Source organism: Amblyomma maculatum, chromosome 11 (genome assembly GCF_055883805.1).
Source record: "Amblyomma maculatum isolate TAMU_Amacu chromosome 11, ASM5588380v1, whole genome shotgun sequence".
NCBI classification, from domain to species: domain Eukaryota; kingdom Metazoa; phylum Arthropoda; class Arachnida; order Ixodida; family Ixodidae; genus Amblyomma; species Amblyomma maculatum.
Window position 1 is genome coordinate 64632950 of NC_139354.1, and position 19709 is coordinate 64652658.

A 19709-nucleotide genomic window follows, 5' to 3' on the forward strand; every position below is an offset into this window, starting at 1 on the left:
TATCAAAGGAAGCTTCTGTGCTAAGCTAGGCGTGATAAAGGACAAACGAGGCAAGGACCTCACTGAAGCCTCAGAGATAAAGAAGAGGTGGCAGGAATACACAGAAGAACTGTACAAGAAGGACCCGGATGTGCAAACCCAACATAGGACGGTTGTGATTACTGATCTCGAGCCGGGCATCCTTAAGAGTGAAGTTGAATGGGCCTTAGACAGCCTTGCTAAGAACAAAGCTAGCGGAATTGATGGTATTCCAGCTGAGTTGCTTCAAAACCTCAACCACGACGCTGTTAACACACTGCATACATTATGTCAAAAGATTTGGACAACCCTGCAGTGGCCACAGGATTGGAGGAGGTCAGTTTACATCCCCATTCCAAAGAAAGGCAGTGCCAAAGATTGTTCCAACTACCGCACGATCGCGCTTATTTCGCATGCTAGCAAGGTGATGTTAAAAATCCTGCAAGGTAGGCTGCAGCAGTATGTAGATCGGGAGCTTCCGGACGTGCAAGCTGGGTTTCGCAAGGGCAGAGGAACTAGAGACCAAATTGCCAACCTTCGCTGGATCATGGAAAAAGCAAGAGAGTTCCAGAAACCCATTTACTCCTGCTTTATTCATTATGCGAAAGCGTTTGACTGCGTAGATCACAGCAGATTGTGGCAAGCTCTCCAAGAGATGGGAGTTCCAATTCACCTCATCTGTCTCCTCAGGAACCTATATGAAGGGCAAGAGGCCACAGTCAGAACTGGGCATGGCCTTACTGATTGGTTTTCGATTGAGAAAGGGGTGAGGCAAGGCTGCATACTGTAGCCCTGCCTATTTAACCTATATGCAGAGTGCATCATGAGGAAGGCCGGTCTGGACGAGTCTTCAGCTGGAGTGAAGATTGCTGGAAAACGTATCAACAACCTTAGATATGCGGATGATACCACTTTAATGGCAGAAAGTGAAGTGGAACTGAAGAGACTTCTGATGCGCGTACAAGAAGAGAGTGAGAAGTTTGGGCTTAAACTGAACATTAAAAAGACGAAGATCATGGCGTCTTGCCCTATCAAGTCCTGGAGCATCAATGGACAAGAAGTGGAAGCTGTGACATATTTTCTGTTCTTGGGCGCCAAGCTTACCTCGGAAGGAGACTGCAGCCATGAAATTAGGAGACGCCTGCTTCTGGGAAAGAGAGCAATGGTTAGCCTTGACCGCCTAGTAAAGAGCAGAGATATTAGTCTACAACCAAGATCCGTATAACCCGTGCTATGGTCTTTCCAGTTGTGATGTATGGATGTGAGAGTTGGACTTTGAAAAAGGCTGACCGCCGAAGAATTGACGCGTTTGAATTGTGGTGCTGGCGAAGACTCTTAAGAGTTCCTTGGACTGCCAGAAGATCAAATCAGCCGATATTGTCGACCATAAACCCTGACTGCTCATTGGAGGGTCAAATTCTAAAGTTAAAGCTCAGCTACTTTGGTCATCTGATGAGAAGAGAGGAGTCGCTGGAGGAAGATTTGATGTTGGGAAAGGTTGAGGGTCGCCGGAGAAGGGGTAGGCAGCGAACGCGATGGTTAGATGGCATTCTCGAGGCATTGCAGATGAAGCTATGTGATGTTAAGAAGATAGTGAGAGACGTGGCGTGGCGTGACATGGTCCATAGGGTCACGAAGAGTCGGACACGACTGAACGCCTGAACTGAACTGATGTTTGGCCCACCACTGGATCTCTCATAGTCCATGCTTTTCTTTCGGACGTAAAAGCCAAGAAAAACAGTTGGACGTATATGTTCTGGTGAAAATTGCAGCTGGCTAGTTTGCAGCGCTAAAGTAGGAGGACAACAGTACACATGTTTATTGCGGGAGCAAGGATGAGATGCTTGGCCTTTTATTACGAAAGCAATACTACTCTAGGTTTCGAGCCTTCAGCGTATTGCGGCGGTAGCCACGTACGTCTTCCCCAAGTGACACTGTGACGTCACACCCCACGAGATACTAGGGTGAGAGCTGGGCTGCCAACTTAAGCGGTCGGCCTAGCACGGCGGTAGCCATGTCTTACCCACGTGACGCGGTGACGTCGCCCCCACGTGACAGAGAAGCGAGAGGTAAGCTCCCAACTCTAGTGGTAGGCGCGGCGCGGTCGGAGCAGCGGCTCATTAGGCATGAGCTGCCAACTTGGGTCTTTCGTTTCACATGGGACGGTTATTTCAGAATCAGCCTGCTAGGACCCTGACATTCACGTTACCATTATAGGCCACTAAGGCACGCTTATACGGATTGGTTAAAGTGGGGCTTTATATGTGGGCTGAGGAAGAAGAAAAAGAGAAGAAGAACGCTCTGTCGCCAGCAGCTAAGGCTTTCGCTCAATATTTATTTCAGCAGCGTTGAACTCTTGTAAATATTTTGAGAATGATAATTTGTTTATGTTATGTGACCTTCAGAGTAAGAAAAAGTAGGTTAAACTAAAGATGTCTCCTACTCCTAGCTAGCCCAGTCTATGGTTGATAAGAGCTGTGGGTCAAGGTCGTGCCTCTACATACAACGCTGGCCCATCTTTAAGAACGTAAGCTCTACTACGCCATGTATCGTAACGTCCTTGATCTCCGTCGCCATGACCTTGAGCTTTCTCGGAGTCTGTGAGTGATGTCACCCTGCGCGTGCATGATATATCTATGGGGATAACAGTTGCTATGTGGCGCCAACACCTCTGTATTGCTGAGTAGTGCGCCGGCTAGGCGTGTGTGCGTTCACCTCTGCACAAGCGACAGGCCGAATCTGATAGTCCCGCGGAAGTAACTCGGTGGCAGTCCACTGTCGCTAAACACAGGAAAGGCAGCCGTGCCAGACAGGCAGCCGAGACCATCGAACAAGGACAATCCAGAGTAGCTCTTTGACGAGAAGCTTAGGAAGCGCTGAAGCGAGCCAAGGTCGAAGCGGCAGCAGCGAGTATGGCTACAGTCGATGCTTTACGCCTTTGTAACTTCGTTCATGGTTGAAGTATAGTTTAAACTGTACTTTATAAGTGATACCTACGAACTAGATATTTTCTGAAGCATGTATAGACCAGGTTTCTTCTAGTTGCATACACTGACTGAGATGCGTATTTTGTGTATCTGTTCAACCAGTATGCGAATAGCTTGTGTGTTCTTCCAAAGACTTCTGAAACAAGATGTATACGACTAACAATGAGCATGCGAAACATATCTTACTATCTTAAGGAACAATGAAAGAAAATCCCAAGCAAGGCTGCATTGTTAGACTACAGTAACATAGCAGCAGAACATTCACCGCTGCCCTACTGAAAAAATTGTATGAGGCAATAACCTCACATTTTCTCACACAATGTCATTCAATTCACATAAGAAATCACATACAAGTCACATATAATTCTATGAGGTCTCGTAGTTTCTTGTACATTATCATAAATTATGTACGATATTTTATGATAATGATTTGCATCATATGAGAGTCTATGCATTATAAGTTAAAGGCGCCAAAACAACACGTGTTGTTTTGTGTTGTTTTGGCGCCTTTAACTTATAATGAATAGACGCCAAATAACCAACAAGACGTTCTTTTAAGAGTTCTCTTAAGATGAGATTTTATGAGGTTATTGCTACGTAGAACGTTTGGTTTTTCAATAGGCTGGAGTGAAACCTTCTAAAGATATACAAGTGCAATATAAATAGAGGTGCCGTTTCATTGGTTGATGAAGTGCTTTCGTTTACGCCTATCTTGATGCGGATCTGAAAATCTATACTGTACCACCGTTCACTACCAAATGGCCCAAGCCAGTCCACCCGCTTTGTTCAAAAGGCGACAATCATGTGAAGGCAAACTTTCTCAGTTAAATATCCATTACTTTTCAGTTAAATATCCATTACTTTGTTCGACGGCCTACCGTTAACTTTTACAAAATAAGCCATACAATCAATAATATCGGAGTGACAATTTGATGAAGTGGTGCTCAGAGCCCTGATTATGTTACAGCCTCTTAAAACCCTTTTCATGATGCTCTATTTCAAGCAAGGTTTCGTTTAAATAAAACAAATAAATATTTCGAGGGAGTAATGAGCAGAAAATGAACTTACCTAAGCCCCCCTTACTTAATTTTCCGTTCGCGTCGTCAGTTACTACGTCACGTCTGAAATATAGTTGCAAACTGATATTTTTTATTGCTTGAGAGAGTCAGCCAGCTTTTGTTACATGCTTGGAAAATAAACTTACCCAGTGAACAAGAACACAACGTCAGGAGTTCCAAATTCTCTTTTCTTCCTAAAAGCGTATTCCTTGAATTCCGAGAGAGTCCCTGAATCATGCGCATACATCTTGTTCCCGCGTATAAATGTTTCCCCCTGAATGAGAACGGTATATAGTCATTGACAGTGAAACCTTAGGAAACCGGTTAGCGAGCAATATTTCCTTGCTTACCAAATTCTTCTCAGTGCCTGTCAGCATGAGCTTCACCTTGGGCCTAACCATGTCTGAAAATCTCAACATTGCCTGCGGAAATGTATGCTGCATTAGGATGACTATATTTTATTTACAATGCAGAATTGTGAAACTTACAAAGAATGCATGCAATTTAGATTATCTCTTGCAAAGCGAATTTGAAAAAGTCATATGATCGAGGCAAAGGTCAGCATTTAAACAAGTGGTGTGATTATATCGCTTCAGATTTACCCCAAAATAATTATAATTCCCAGGAGGACAAAAAAGCGCGCTACGTCCTGTTTACGTTAGAATATTTACCTATCGAAAAAGTATTCTCCTTTATCATTTGCGTAAACGGAAGCCCTCCCTTAAAGGTGATGCGAAACTCTTCTTGTCACTTGAGCATTTTCGCATAGATTTCACAGCATACGTATTCAAATTCAAGTAACAGCTCAAAAATAGAAGCGTTGCTGTCACTAAACTTTTCGGACATCTTAACGGGAAACTGATTTTTAAGGTTGCAACCAAAATCTTTCCCAAAAGGAAAGGTTTTACCTGTTCATAACTTTTCAGCAAAATTTCTTCCCCTGAATGCCTCGACACCAAGAAATTTAAATTCATTTCCTACTGCACAGGTCATTTGTTCATTTTAAGATGCGGTGAAAGGGCTTAAAGGGACACTTACCGAGTTCAAGGTCACAGAAAGATATATAAGGAGATCCTTCGTACTGTTGAAGTGTGTATGATGTGGTTTGTCTAAAACAATAAACACCTCGACGGTAACTTCAGGAGGAACAATTTGAGGGGCATTCCAATTCGATCTTGCAGAGATGTGGGTAGGTTGACCTAAGCAACAATGCAGGAAAACGCGTGTTTGCAAACAATTCATTAAATGCGTGTAAACGCTGTAAGAGAAGCGTGAACATGAACCGCTTAAACGTAGAATAAAGCGAAAAATTTAACTTATTTCTTAATATGCGCCTAGTCAGAACCAACATTTAATCGGGACTAAACCAATCTCGATCAAGATACGCCTATGCGCATAATACGCCGAATTACGAAGTTCTGAAAAGCAAACCTACCCCCTTGACACCTTCGCTAAGTATCCCTAACGTGATCACATTCCACCACAAATGAGGTGTGCTTCAGTTTAGGTGCTTCTATTTCTATTTTGGCGTTTCAAAGGACCGTAGAAACTTCTTTTTAAATCCGAGACAGGAAACGTTCCAATTTGATCTCAGTAAGCCTTCTTAATACGATCATTGGTCTTCATTTCAAGAAGACGACCAACTCTAATCAGGCTTTAGTTTTCATGCCAAAACGGAAGTAGAACCCTCATTTTACCTTTATTTTTTATAATAACGTAGGTCATTACCTCATGGAACAAAAGAATGTGCAAAAAGAAGATTAAAAGGGGTATTAAATAATGCAAAAAGGTGGACTGTTCTAATAAAGTTCACGAAACACCGATGATAACGCCCTTGAGTCTAAGCAATGTACAAAGATGGGTTCAGCGAAAGGCCCACTGCAGTCAGGTGCGAAATTCTCGTAGGCTTCAGTGCCGGGTTCTTTCGCCCCATTTCGTGTATATCCTCCCGCAAGACCAAAGCCGCATCTTCAAAGAAAACCGGTCAATAAAATTGAACCTCTAAGGCACCGCCTCTCCCTATTCCTATCTCGAAAAAGTGTGCATGCACACTTATCCGGTATGCAATCACCTAAAACCGAGGACAAAACAAGAACAAGATGCGCTAGCAGAGCTCTGCACACGAGTTTCGCTTTTGTCTTCAAGCTAAACCGCCTGCCACGATTGGCACGTGGCGAATGAGAGAAATGTAATCCCCGACCATATTTTCAGAAAAAAGACGTGAAGGCCGGATGTTAGCTACCGCGGGAGTAACACAAGTGGTGGCTACCTAGAATGGCGCAGGCTCAAACACATGAGAAAAATTGCGTCATTTGACGGGAGTGGCCACGTACGGGAACAACAGGACACGAGATTTCCTTTGGGGTGGACCTTAGAAGATGAGGACATCAAGGATCAATACGGAAAGAAAAGAGAGAGATAGGAGTCTGCGAATGGAAAGACGGGTAGGTCAACTAAATAGACCCGGGTCTACTGACCCCATACAAGAAGAAGAAAAATAGGGAAGATAAAGAGTGATAGAAACTTTGTCTACCTCCACTGACTGATATTGCGATAGATATATAGAGAATATATCCCGCAATTAAAAATAAAACGTTTTATGGCCGCTTCGATATTGATTTGGCGTTAGCGCGAAATGATGCCCTGACCACTACGCCACCGACACAGCATAGCAGCTTGCCTACTCAATCGCACTTCACGTGCTATGCAATGCAGGCCGCGTATTCGTCCACTTCCATTCAAGAACACACCTCTATCGTACTGACCGCTTAAGGTGTTTTAGGGGACCCAAATATTAACGCAATAGCGTTAAAGGTACCACCCCACGGAAAATTCGACGTCGCCGTTGTCGGCGTTGTGCGTAGAAACTCGTTACGACAGGTAGCAATTGTACGGTGACAGCTTAAAACTGCACTGATTCGTGTGAGGGGTATCAGTTCAGTTCAGTCGTTCAGTCGTGTCCGACTCTTCGTGACCCTATGGACCATGTCACGCCACGCTTTCCGGTCTTTCACCATCTTCCTAACATCACATAACTTCCCCTGCAGTGCCTCGAGGATGCCATCTAACCATCGCGTTCGCTGCCTACCCCTTCTCCGGCGACCCTCAACCTTTCCCAACATCAAATCTTTCTCCAGCGACTCCTCTCTTCTCATCAGATGACCAAAGTAGCTGCGCTTTAACTTTAGAATTTGACCCTCCAATGAGCAGTCAGGGCTTATGGTCGACAATATCGACTGATTTGATCTTCTGGCAGTCCAAGGAACTCTCAAGAGTCTTCGCCAGCACCACAATTCAAGTGCGTAAATTCTTCGGCGGTCAGCCTTTTTCACAGTCCAACTCTCGCACCCATACATCGCAACTGGAAAGACCATAGCACGAGTTATACGGATCTTGGTTGGCAGACTAATGTCTCTGCTCTTTACTAGGCGGCCAAGGCTAACCATTGCTCTCTTTCCCAGAAGCAGGCGTCTCCTAATTTCATGGCTGCAGTCTCCTTCCGAGCTAATCTTGGAGCCCAAGAAGAGAAAATCTGTCACAGCTTCCACTTCTTGTCCATTGATGCTCCAGGACTTGATAGGGCAAGACGCCATGATCTTTGTCTTTTTAATGTTCAGTTTAAGCCCAAACTTCTCACTCTCTTCTTGTACGCGCATCAGAAGTCTCTTGAGTTCCACTTCACTCTCTGCCATTAAAGTGGTATCATCCGCATATCTAAGGTTGTTGATACGTTTTCCAGCAATCTTCACTCCAGCTTAAGACTCGTCGAGACCGGCCTTCCTCATGATGCACTCTGCATATAGGTTAAATAGGCAGGGCGACATTATGCAGCCTTGCTTCACTCCTTTCTCGATCGGAAACCAATCAGTAAGACCATGCCCAGTTCTGACTGTGGCCTCTTGCCCTTCATACAGGTTCCTGAGGAGACAGATGAGGTGAATTGGAACTCCCATCTCTTGGAGAGCTTGCCACAATCTGCTGTGATCTACGCAGCCAAACGTTTTTGCATAATCAATAAAGCAGAAGTAGATGGGTTTCTGGAACTCTCTTGCTTTTTCCATGATCCAGCGAAGGTTGGCAATTTGGTCTCTAGTTCCTCTGCCCTTGCGAAACCCAACTTGCACGTCCGGAAGCTCCCGATCCACACACTGCTGCAGCCTACCTTGGAGGATTTTCAACATCACCTTGCTAGCATGCGAAATAAGCGCGATCGTGCGGTAGTTGGAACAATCTTTGGCACTGCCTTTCTTTGGGATGGGGATGTAAACTGACCTCCTCCAATCCTATGGCCACTGCAGGGTTGTCCAAATCTTCTGACATAACGTATGCAGAATGTTAACAGCATCATGGTTGAGGTTTTGAAGCAACTCAGCTGGAATGCCATCAATTCCGCTAGCTTTATTCTTAGCAAGGCTGGCTAAGGCCCATTCAACTTCACTCTTCAGAATGCCCGGCTCGAGATCAGTAATCACAACTGTCTTATGTTGGGTTTGCACTTTCGGGTCCTTCTTGTACAGTTCTTCTGTGTATTCCTGCCACCTCTTCTTTATATCTGAGGCTTCAGTGAGATCCTTGCCTCGTTAGTCCTTTATCACGCCCAGCTTAGCACAGAAGCTTCCTTTGATATCTTTGATTGTCTTATACAGAGCTCTTGTATTCCTTAATTGGCTGTTGTCCTCAAGTGCTTGGCACTGTATGTTCAGGAAGGCATTTTCAGGAGGGGTATAATTGACGTAAATTGTATTATTTGTGATATGCGAGTAGCCAAGAGCATTTACGTTAAGGAGGATCTGCGAGTAAAGCCGGCAGTCAAGAACCATGAGATCCTTTTACCAGACCGGGTTTACGACCAACGGAGCGGGTGAGCGGGAACTTAATGCGCATGCTCACAAGCTCAGATGACCAGTGCGTTTACAGCCTGCGCACTCTCCCTCTTGCCTGGTCATACCAATAAAGCGTGCCCAGCGAGCGAACGTCATCAGCGCACATCATGGTGGCCTTCAACGGCAACGTTGGCGTCAGCATCTACGAGCACGGTTGTGGCGTAAGCACGACTACAAGCTGAGGAACCACGCATTTTGTTTAATACGAACAACCTTCGCCTTCTACGGGAAGTGGCCGGAACGAACAAGGTAGTTCAGGGAAGAGCTAAAGTGGGCCAGCGTTGTTGAGAACATTAGGGCCCGTTAAGACTTGTTACACGCAGATATTGCGCCACCGTTTCTGTCAAAAACTCTACTTGTCACTCTTCAAATTCTGCTTGTTCTTAAGCCCGAGTGTCGTGCTTAATGTACAGCGACAGTCTACCTACAACGGATTGGCTTCACCAGGATAAGTGCAAAATGCAAGAGAACGGTGGCAGCCATGTATAGACTTCAGGCACCATAAAAACACAGACGTATTAGGGTCAACAGTAAAAGTAAGGTAACAGATACCGATGTCGTTTTGAAGCTCAGCAGAAAAGAAATTGTCCTCGAGAGGCAACATTAGCCTTCTTTTTGTATTGCTTCTGGATAAATTTCGTCCATCCAATTGACTTCTTTTTTGCGCTTTATGAACAGCGACGTTTTAAACAGATTAGTATCTTGGCACGTTTGCTTTCCACAATAAAAGAATACCTACTTCGCACATGCAGATTTAAGCGCTACGTTTGCAGCCAACGCTTGACTATATTTCTTATTATTATATCTAACGTCGGTGGTTCTCAGCTCCTCTTGATGTATATATGTATATATACATTCCCACCAGAGCAGATTGGGAGTATATATACATAAGCACAGAGGATCGACAAATTCGCTGTTAGAGATATGTTCCGCTGCTAACAAGATAGACCATGGGCGTCAGATGGTTACCGCTCTGCGACACGCGTATGAGTAGCGAAGTTCTGAAAGGTAGATCTTTCTCAACATGTCCATAAATATCCATGAGCACCTATCGATGCTGCATTTTGATTATTAAATGTCTAGATTGACGCCGCTGGTACAATTTATATAATACGAAAGTAAGTGCGGAGAGAAAAACTTTCCTAATGGTTGGGAGGGACAATAGGCAACATAGAATGTTGTTACACGTGACATATCAGACAAGAGGCAAATAAATTCAAGAACACTAGTACAGCAAGCACACTAAGATAAGCCATCGCTGATTTCAAGAACATTCGATTGGAGTTAGGACGAATGCGGCTTGCTCGTTTTGCCCACGTTTTGCCCACAGGCCAGGCCCTAATGCATTTCTGTGCAGCCCACATAGTTTATTCTGTGTTCAAAGAACCAGATGGGCGATTCCCTGAGACCACAATTTATGCTTGGCCTCTACCCCCTGAACCGCAAAGCCCCGCCGAAGGCCACATCATGCTTCCCGTGTAACAATCATTTGGAAATTATTTATCCGTAAAAAAATAGCAATAATTTTTCCAGCAGCTTCATCGCATGCTGGAAGTTTTTTCAGCGCGTTAAACTACAGGTGCGACAATCAATATTTCACAGTTTTGCTCTTCAGTTCAGGCGTTCAGTCGTGTCCGACTCTTCGTGACCCTATGGACCATGTCACGCCACGCTTTCCGGTCTCTCACTATCTTCTTAACATCACATAGCTTCATCTGCAATGCCTCGAGAATGCCATCTAACCATCGCGTTTTGCTCTTAGTAACCAACCTTATGACGTCTTCTAGCATTGCCTTCTTCTTTCACTCTCGAGGGAATAAATGCGTTATATAGAATATAAAATCACGAATGCAAAGTACATGACTGCTATCATCCTACACGGTACCTGCCATTTTGATATTAACGCGATAAAACTCAAGCCTACGTTCACCGAAAATCCGGCGCATGCGTAGGGGTCATCAACGAAAAATCCCGAACATTGCGCTTGCAAGCGGCAGCCGCCAGCTGGCGTAGCCGAGTGCTAGCTGGTCGTAGGGTTTCTATGACGTTGTGTTTGGCAGGATCTGCAAACTCGGGCGTCCTTCTTTCATATATGAGGGCGATAACAGAATCAGCCTGTCAGGACACTTACATTATTTTATCTCTAGACCAGAACTTTTATATCCACTCATCCCCTTCCCCCAGTACAGGGTAGCAAACCAGTTGCTTTTACTGGTTAATCTCCTTGCCTTTCCTCCTCATCTTCCTCCTCCTCCTAGACCACACTGGTAAGTTTATACCCCTTGGTTAAAGATGAGCTTTATAAGTGGGATCGTAGCACACGATATCTTGACGTGCTTTTAAAGGCAAAACTTAATTGTCAACGCCAATTTTTTTACCTAATTACATTTTACTCTCCACATCATGCCCGAAATGGAACGAGTTCTTTTGTACCAGAGGCACTATTCAAACCTATCCATAAATGCATCGTCATCATCATCAACCTGACAGTACCCTCTGCAGTGCCTTACACAGATTACCACAGGCTGGAGAATTGCGCAGGCACTGAATGAGTTGATGAGCACATAACTCTAAAAATGCGACTGCGCTCGGTGCATTAGATTGGTCTGCCAGCTTCCATAAGACATCTGCACGGATATCTTAGCAGCCACATGCAAGTAAGAAGTAAGCATGCGAATGATAACACGCACGTACTTTCCTCCGTGAGGGTGAGAACTTTGTCAATCATCTCTTTGTGCTCAATCTCGTGTATCATATGTGGAACCAGCCCAGATTCTGATCGTTCCGTTGCAGGGAGAGGATGAATCCTGTGCTTAGGTCCTACAATACCTTCCTGAAAACAGAGAATGAATAATTTTGATTAGAGTTCTCCCTAGGGTGTAATGTAATCGGCGAGATTGCCACTGTTCAGGTAGCTTCAGCACTGCAAGTTGCTGAAGCTGCTCAAAAATGTTCAACTGTTCAAATAATATACAACAAGGCAGACCACTAGGATATACCGGAGAGGACCGGTATATCCTACTGAAAATAAATATTCAGAGGAGTTAGTTGAAGAAACTATGAATTATTTAGGTACGACTTCGAAATGTGGAAGAGGTAGGCTCTACAGCCTTCGATGTGCAAAGCAGTGAACTGGGCTTGGCTCATCCGCAGTCTTTAGAATTCAAAATAAATTACTCACACAGCTGCTCATTCATGAAACTTCTAGGTTTTTCAAACACATCTTGCCGGCAATTGCAATGGAACACATGCCGTATTCAAGACTAGGAACAAATCCCGAGCATTTAACATTTGAGTAATTACTTTCTAATAATCTCCCTAGAAATACGACAACAAAAAATTTCTGATCAAACTAGTGAGTCCGAATTATCTTGCATGCCTTAAAAGTACGGAAAGGGCAGATTAGTATCAAGAGGGCATACGTTACAGAGCGTTCTAAGAATATATGACTTACACATATCATTAGAATAAAACCCGATACTTATGTTACATAACCAATAAGGTGCCAAAACTCTACGGCCAAAACATGACTTTGACGTCGTTAACCGCTCACGTCATGCTAAGAACAAATTTTCAAGAGCAGGAGACTGGATAATGCCGCAAGCTTCGTTAAAATACGGCGGCCTGTGTTTCTTGATTCAAGCCTTCCGGAAGAAATCGAGATTTCTGTTACCGCACTCATTATTACGCTTATATATTTCACATGGTTCGATAAATCATCAAGAACAGGCACCGCGTGGTAGCTTGGGTATACTGACTGACACATTAGCTATATATAAGCTCAGGAAAACGACCGCAGGGAAGACCTCTCCCACGGCTGATAACTTCGTCCCCCCATTGTCTTTCATAAATAACTGTTTTGCGTTGCGCTTAAGCATGTTTACTACCAGTAGACTTGAAACTTTCAGAAGAAGTACTAACATATAAAAGAACACTAATATAGGCTATATTCTTCCATCGCGCTTACGATAACAGCGTGACTTCCAAACGAAGGGAAAAAAGTGCGCTAATATTATGCACGAAGGCTAGAATGAGTGACAGGAAAGCAATGAAGCCTCGGCAACCCAAATCACAAATGACACGAAATTTAAATATAATATATAAACAATAATGAAGCTCATTTGCGAAGAATAAAGTCAAAGAAAAGAGCGCAAATAAGTGGGCCAGAACATTAACATTATGAACTGTGCGCTAAGTCGATTATGCCAGCATATAATCATTCGGTTTAAAATTTCTTGTATTTCAAAACTGAATTGCAAGTAAAAAGTAAAAACCGAAACGTCTTGTTAACAGGTTTACTGGTGACCATTAGTTAGTAAAATTGCAACCTTCAGTGATTGATTTTAAGTAGGTACTTCTACGTGTCCCTAAATATTGGCTTAGGAGAGGCAGCAATAGTGCCATTCAAATTATGAAGCAAGTTTATTCCTTGAAATGGCCTGCTCAGTTTCACACATCTAACCATATGCTAGGTGTCAAAATACCGGCTACTGCAAAGTACTGAATACAATACCAAAAGCATAAGTTGGAGTTCTTATTAATAACAATAAATAATTATTAGAGCGTGAGCTCTACTTTTCGCGTGCCAAACCTAGGGGTCACCTGGCACCAAACATTTCACTTTGAAGTCCCACGCTGTGCAGCGAACATAATCTTCACTCTGCAAGGTCATTGTTATTCTCAAACTAGGTATTGCTAATGCGCCAGATTTATATGCACCTCACCGAAGCTACGCCACAAAAAAGCATCGCCGCGACTGTGTTTTAATGCCATCCCAGAGCGAACAGATTAGTTTGCCTACTCAACACACCAGAGTTACATACTATCGCCGATTGCCTATATCACACAAAATCTACAGTCGGGCCGAATTGGCAGAAGTGAGCCAGTTTACATCCAATGCATATCGTTATAAATTGTTCAAATCTGTTACTTTTTTCAATACACCGATCCTTGCAGCCGAGCACACGTAGTTCAAAACTGTAACACATTATCACGTTCAGCAGCTAACATCGTCTTATTAAAGAAGTGCCATCTCGCCACTCTGTTATATATCCTAGGTAAAACCGCCATGCACATGCGATACCTGGCCGAGTGTGGGAGAGGTCTGCGAGCGTAGTGTCGAGGGAACCACCAGACGGCATGGCGAAAAGAAACGGCGTGGCATAGTGCACGCCACTCTAGCTAAAGACAGAGACCGCAATGGTACCAGACAGGCTGCCAAAGACATCGAGAAATGAGAAGCCAGGCCAGGCCATTGCCGAGATGCTTAACAAGTGCGGAAGCGAGCCAAGATCGTAGAGGTAGCAGTGACTACGGCTTCGGCAGATGGCTTGGCCGATGGATCGGCTATTGTTAAGCACGGTTCAGGAATAGTTGAACCTCTACAAACTGTATCTAGTTATATGAAATGGCTTACCAGTTGGACGCTTTTGCCACTGGCTTTGAGGGACACCGTCGCCATTTTCTCGGCGTCTTGGTAAAGGTTGCGGTTGATCTCTTCTCCGTCGTACTAGGCGTGTGTCAAATAGTCATGAAGATGCCTTTTATATTCAGCAAGCTGAATACAATGTTATTCACAAAGAACTCTTCGAATTAGCCCTAAGTTAGGTCTATCAAACTCATTGAATAAAAATGGCAGTTGTTGCTTTGCACGGCACATAATATTTGCATATCGAGTGCTAAAACTGTAGCTAAATGGTGCCATACTTGCTTCAGTGTCTTTGGACCTGAATATACCTCAACTAACCCCTGATGCAATGCAGCTTTGGCTTAAAGCCAAGATGAAAAAACTTTATCACTGCAGCTGTTTGAAGCACGTAATGCGAGGAGGTGAAAGAAACTTTATCACAGTAAGTGATACTCTACATTTTCGGTTTTTGATGTAACAACTGAGATAAAAGCAGTCATCGCTGTAACGTTCCAATTCAAGTATGTCTTTGCAGTTTCTTTCCAGAAATGTTCACAACTTTCAAGTTGATATCACTTAAAAAGCAACAATCTTCACTTAAAATTTCATATATACACATACAAACTTCATCGCAGGACGTCCGTTTTCTTCCGTGATAACACGCATTCTGTGGGCAGCAACAGATGCTGCTTCCAAGTTAAGCGTCAGCTCATCGTGCAAGTGCAGGACCATCTTGCCATCGGGCGAGCGTTCCTCGAGAAGCCGAGGGTAGACAAGCTTCGGTGGTTGAAGGCCTGAACAACAATTTCAGATGTATAAGAAGCCTCACCTTCGCTGCACATAGAATTAGGCATCGCAAAAAGCTATGCATTTAAAGTTTCAGTTAGGGTATTTCTTTGAAGGTTCAACTTTCTTTTTCTTGCCTAGGCACCGTTTCAGCTCTTTGTGGGGCCTTAAGACGTTCATCCGGAAAATTCTTAAACAGTACCGGGTGATTGAAGACTCTTTGGAAATGCTGCACCGAAAGACGCGTGATATACACTTCCTGCTTCTGCCGTGAGCCTCGTTTGCTAGGCTATTCTGATTAGTGCGAAGCAGCTCCAGCCACAGTCAACTGGTATGCATCGCCACCCCAATAGGCTACCACTGTTTCTTTTTCCACTGCATATAATGCGGATAATATCGGTAATGAAGAGCCCATACTTGCAATAAACAACTTAGCATGCACAATAACTGTTTGCCCTCATTACTTTCGGATAAAAATTTTATCGAGGACATTTATGTATCGGCACATCGATTGGTGCTAAAAGAAAACTCCTCGCGACAACCGCGGAGCGTGTAGTACATGGAATGTTATAAGTCTGCACCAGTCAAAGCCAAATGCGCAGAGCAGATAGAACAAGCTCTCAGAACTCGGAACGAAACTTGATTCGAGGGGCTGCCATTGAGGGTGAGCCAGTGTAGCCAAGCAGCGGACACTGGCTCAGGTGGCATGATTACGCTTCCATTCTCGTTTCCTCTCCCGATTTCCCCTTTCCTTCGGCTCGATGTCACTGCACCAGACAGTCGACGGTCGCTCAGTACTGTTAAATATTTGGGTGTACGATGTGTGAGCACATGTTGGCTGGTGTATATTATATACTGTAGATATAGTCAACACACTGTACTTTTCGCAATTCACAGAAAGTGCCGTCTAACTCTCGTACTTTCGATTATACAAACTGTCTCGATACCAACCACAAGATGTGTCTTTTGCTGAATACAGCAACTCAATTTCTCGGTAAATATAACTATTTTTGAAAGCGAAATGAATAATATTGACTTAACGAGCAAGATCGGGCTGCAGGTGTATAGTGTGAAAGGGAAAAGCTGCCATGATAGCTGCCAACTTTGATTAAACAAAGTGCGACCTTGATACTACAACGCTTTTAACTTCCTCAAGAGGAGGAGGAGGGGGAGGAAAAAACTTTATTAAAAAAAATGTAAACACTCCCAGGAGGACCTCTTAGTCCAGGTCCTCAAGAAAACAACAAGGATGATATCGTCAATATGCTGTCGCTGTCTTAAACCGCCAGACATGCAGTGATGAATGTATTCGTAGTGGTTGTCTTCGAATAAGCACAAAGCATTGCACGTAAATTTGAATAACTACAGGCAGTATCCTGCATGACCGGAATGGGGACTTGATTATACAAAATACTGCGACAGTAGCCTAGCTTCTTGGTGGCCTGTGGCAAATGACTAGAAATTGCAGTACTATTTCTCTGTAGATGGTGAGATCATACAACTGTTGTGAATGAATTCGCTAGGTATAGTATAGCCGTGATGAACAAATGGCATAAGAATAATTCAAGCCATACCGCATTAAAACTACGGCATACACTTGGTATTATTAAAAAATTTTCTCTTAATAAAACGCTAATTTACCATAACAATTCTACGTTCCCGCATACCCCAAATATGCAATGTGGCATTTATTGAAGGGCATTGTACGAAATTCGTAAATTTGCATTGCCGTAAATGAACTTCGTCGTGGAGACTAGCCTTTTAGGAGCATTGCAAGAATACCTCTCTATGCAGATGAATGTATAATATATATTGCAGGGACGTACAGATGTCCCAAACATGTAGGCCTAGCGCAAATTCTACTTTGTTCCTTCAAAAACACTAACATTAAAGATTTGAAGAAAATGTATCACTCCAATGTCATCATATTTTGTCGAGCGGCTAACGAATTGGCTGGCAAATGGTAGTAAAACATCATGCTGTCAGGAATTTCCAACTTGGGATTTACTTTTAGGTTTTGCATGCCCAATAAAGGCAGCTATGTGTAGTGGCTTAGCACAGAACTCTTGTTAAAGCCATAGAACCTCATGAAGAATGCTCGGGTGAAAAGAAATCAGGGAAAAGCAGACGAAAGTTACTTTAGTACCTACCTTGGACGGCCGACACTACTAGAAGTACGAACACTCTTGTTGAGCTCATACTGATGAAGGCGACGGTCTCGGCGGGTTGATGTCTGCACTTAATCCTTTTAAACAATTGTATCTCAACTACGTGACATTCCGTTTGTCAATACACTCTAACTTTTTTTTTTCATTTGACAGCGTTTGTAGGCTTAGTAGTGCAGGCGAGCGCGTTTCCGTGGTTCTTGCGTACACAGCTGACGTCCATGTCGGACACAGCATAAAAACCACCGGTAACTGCACCTTGACATTCGTCTTTTCTCCATGCGAGTTCTTGTCAACTTTAGCGTACAAGCCGACGAACTTGTAAAACCTTTCTTGCCAGCAACATTTCTTTGACAAGTTCTAACACCTCACCTTCGGAAGGCTTTAAAATTTACTTGTCTGCCGAAAGGGGTTAAAAAGCATTAAACTATTGATTTGATTTAATGCTGCGCTACCTAGGGAAGGCCACCTAACGCGTCAGAGTGTGTCAACAACCGCTGCGCATGCGGTGCCTAGGACTATTGAGGTTGTCCAAAACTGCTCAGTACCAAAACACCCACCTCAAGAAGCAAGAAATTTGCTAACTGCAGATGCTGCAGAGGTTTAGAAATGTATTATTAGATGTTTCGAAGGTCGTGCCTCACAATATCGTGCCCTACTCTCCTCATCTGCAGAGCAATATGATAAAAACACAGTTATACGGCTTCGTTAATTTGCATTGGTGCGCGTGCATTTGAAAACACGGCGACAGCATAAATCTTGCCTTTAAGAATTACATGCCTCCAGTGCTTCTCAAAGGAGTTATAATGATAATGGCGGGATTCTGTAGGTGTTCATCCAATGAACTATTATAGACCCTGTGGGACAACCATAGAGGCCTCTTTTTGGCATTGGAAGGTTAGGTTCACATGACAAAAGTTGTGAATTACATACATTTTAAAACTAGCATGTTTTATTACATTATTTGTTAATTTTTATCGCTATTTGATGTAATTATGCTTTGGAAATAGGACACAACGCCTCAGGCTTGTTTCTCTATGCACCCGACTCAAGTGTGTGTTACCAGGAGAACGGTTTCTTACCATAGGCTGTAATTTATGCGCTTGTAGTGCACCGTGCTGCTTATCTGGAAGCTACTGACGGACGTTCAGTGCCAATGACGAAAGAAGAAAGTGGGCTGCTAGGGCAGCACTGACTATGCACTCATCTCGAACGCCTGCCTACCACACTCACATCAAGCATCCGTGCCATGTAGGCCCGCAATCAAACCATTTCGTCACTCTTACTCAATATTGTGGCAGCGGTGAACACTGTAGTTTCAATATCAAGACGTCCTCGCTCGTCGCGCGCTCTCCAGCGCCGGCGAGTTCCTTCTACTAGGAGGTCTTCCCAGCAGTCGGCCGCGTCAGCGGCCACCCGCTACCTCTCCTAGAGGCCTAGCTCGGCGGGCCGCTTCGGCGGCCGCGGCGCCCTACTCCTCGAAAAAGGATTTCCTCGGGGCCGCCGTCGTTTGCTGCGGCGGCGGCGGCCCCCTCCCTACTTCATGGACAGCAGCCTGCAGAACCGCCCGCGGCTTCCTGCAGCTCCTTGGATCTGGGACGCACCCTGGCTAATTCTCGCTGCACCCACGTGGCGCGAGAACCCTGCCTCCCCCCATCGCCACGGACCACGTGTTGCTGTGGATCCGGCGACCTACCCGCCGCGCTGCTGCTGCTGCAGCAGTTCCCGGCGGCCCCCCCAGTTGCCGCCCGACTTCGTCGTCGCGGTGACTCCCTGCTGACATCTTTGTGATGCCGCAGTCCTCGCTGCGCTCGCGCTTCCAGCCAAGCCAGCATGCTTGCCACGTGCAAGCCACCCGCCGTCCTCGCAGCACCACTTGTGTGCACCGAGGCGGCTCCACCTCGCCGCCATGGACCACGTGTTCTCGTGAATCCTGGCATCCCCTCCTGCTGCTACCTGGATACTCTGGGACAGCTCCCCGTGGGCTCCCTGCTCGCGGGCCTCGGCGCGCTGTCTACTGACGGTCACCTCAGCGCCACCCGCCGCGCTGCTGCATTGGCAGCAGTCTATAGCGGTCCCCTCCTGCTGCGGCGGTTGCTCCAATCGCCGTGGCGTCCTGCTGTCAACAGCAGTCCTTCCTGTGCCTCGCAGAGGCGCAGTACCAGGCTTCGTCTGGAACAACCAGAAGCGCTGCTGCACCGGAGGCTGCGCACCGGACCACCGACCTGCCGATGCTCACCGGGCTATTTGCTTGGTGCGGGCCACGACGAAAGAGCGATCTCCCCCCCCCACCCCTCCCAACATCCCACTTCCCCACCCCCCGGACACCAAGAGTGCCGCCGCGATATTAGGCCGGCATAACCCGTGTCCGGTTCCCCCCCACCCCCCGTGAATATCCCAAAGTT

The 19709-nt window shown here is 45.0% G+C and overlaps 1 protein-coding gene across 1 annotated transcript; it reads right to left on the minus strand.

Annotated features, from left to right (window-relative positions):
* Window positions 1-2670: 2670 nt before the first annotated feature.
* On the minus strand, window positions 2671-17395 carry LOC146173985 (venom metalloproteinase BumaMPs1-like). The gene is made up of 9 exons (XM_084585311.1): window positions 17290-17395; window positions 14975-15147; window positions 14363-14455; window positions 11641-11779; window positions 5102-5262; window positions 4414-4485; window positions 4210-4337; window positions 4074-4126; window positions 2671-2735 (listed from the first exon to the last, which is right to left on the minus strand). The coding sequence occupies exons 1-9, from the start codon at window positions 17336-17338 to the stop codon at window positions 2671-2673; spliced, it is 933 nt and encodes a 310-aa protein (XP_084441437.1). The 5' UTR covers window positions 17339-17395.
* Window positions 17396-19709: the final 2314 nt, after the last annotated feature.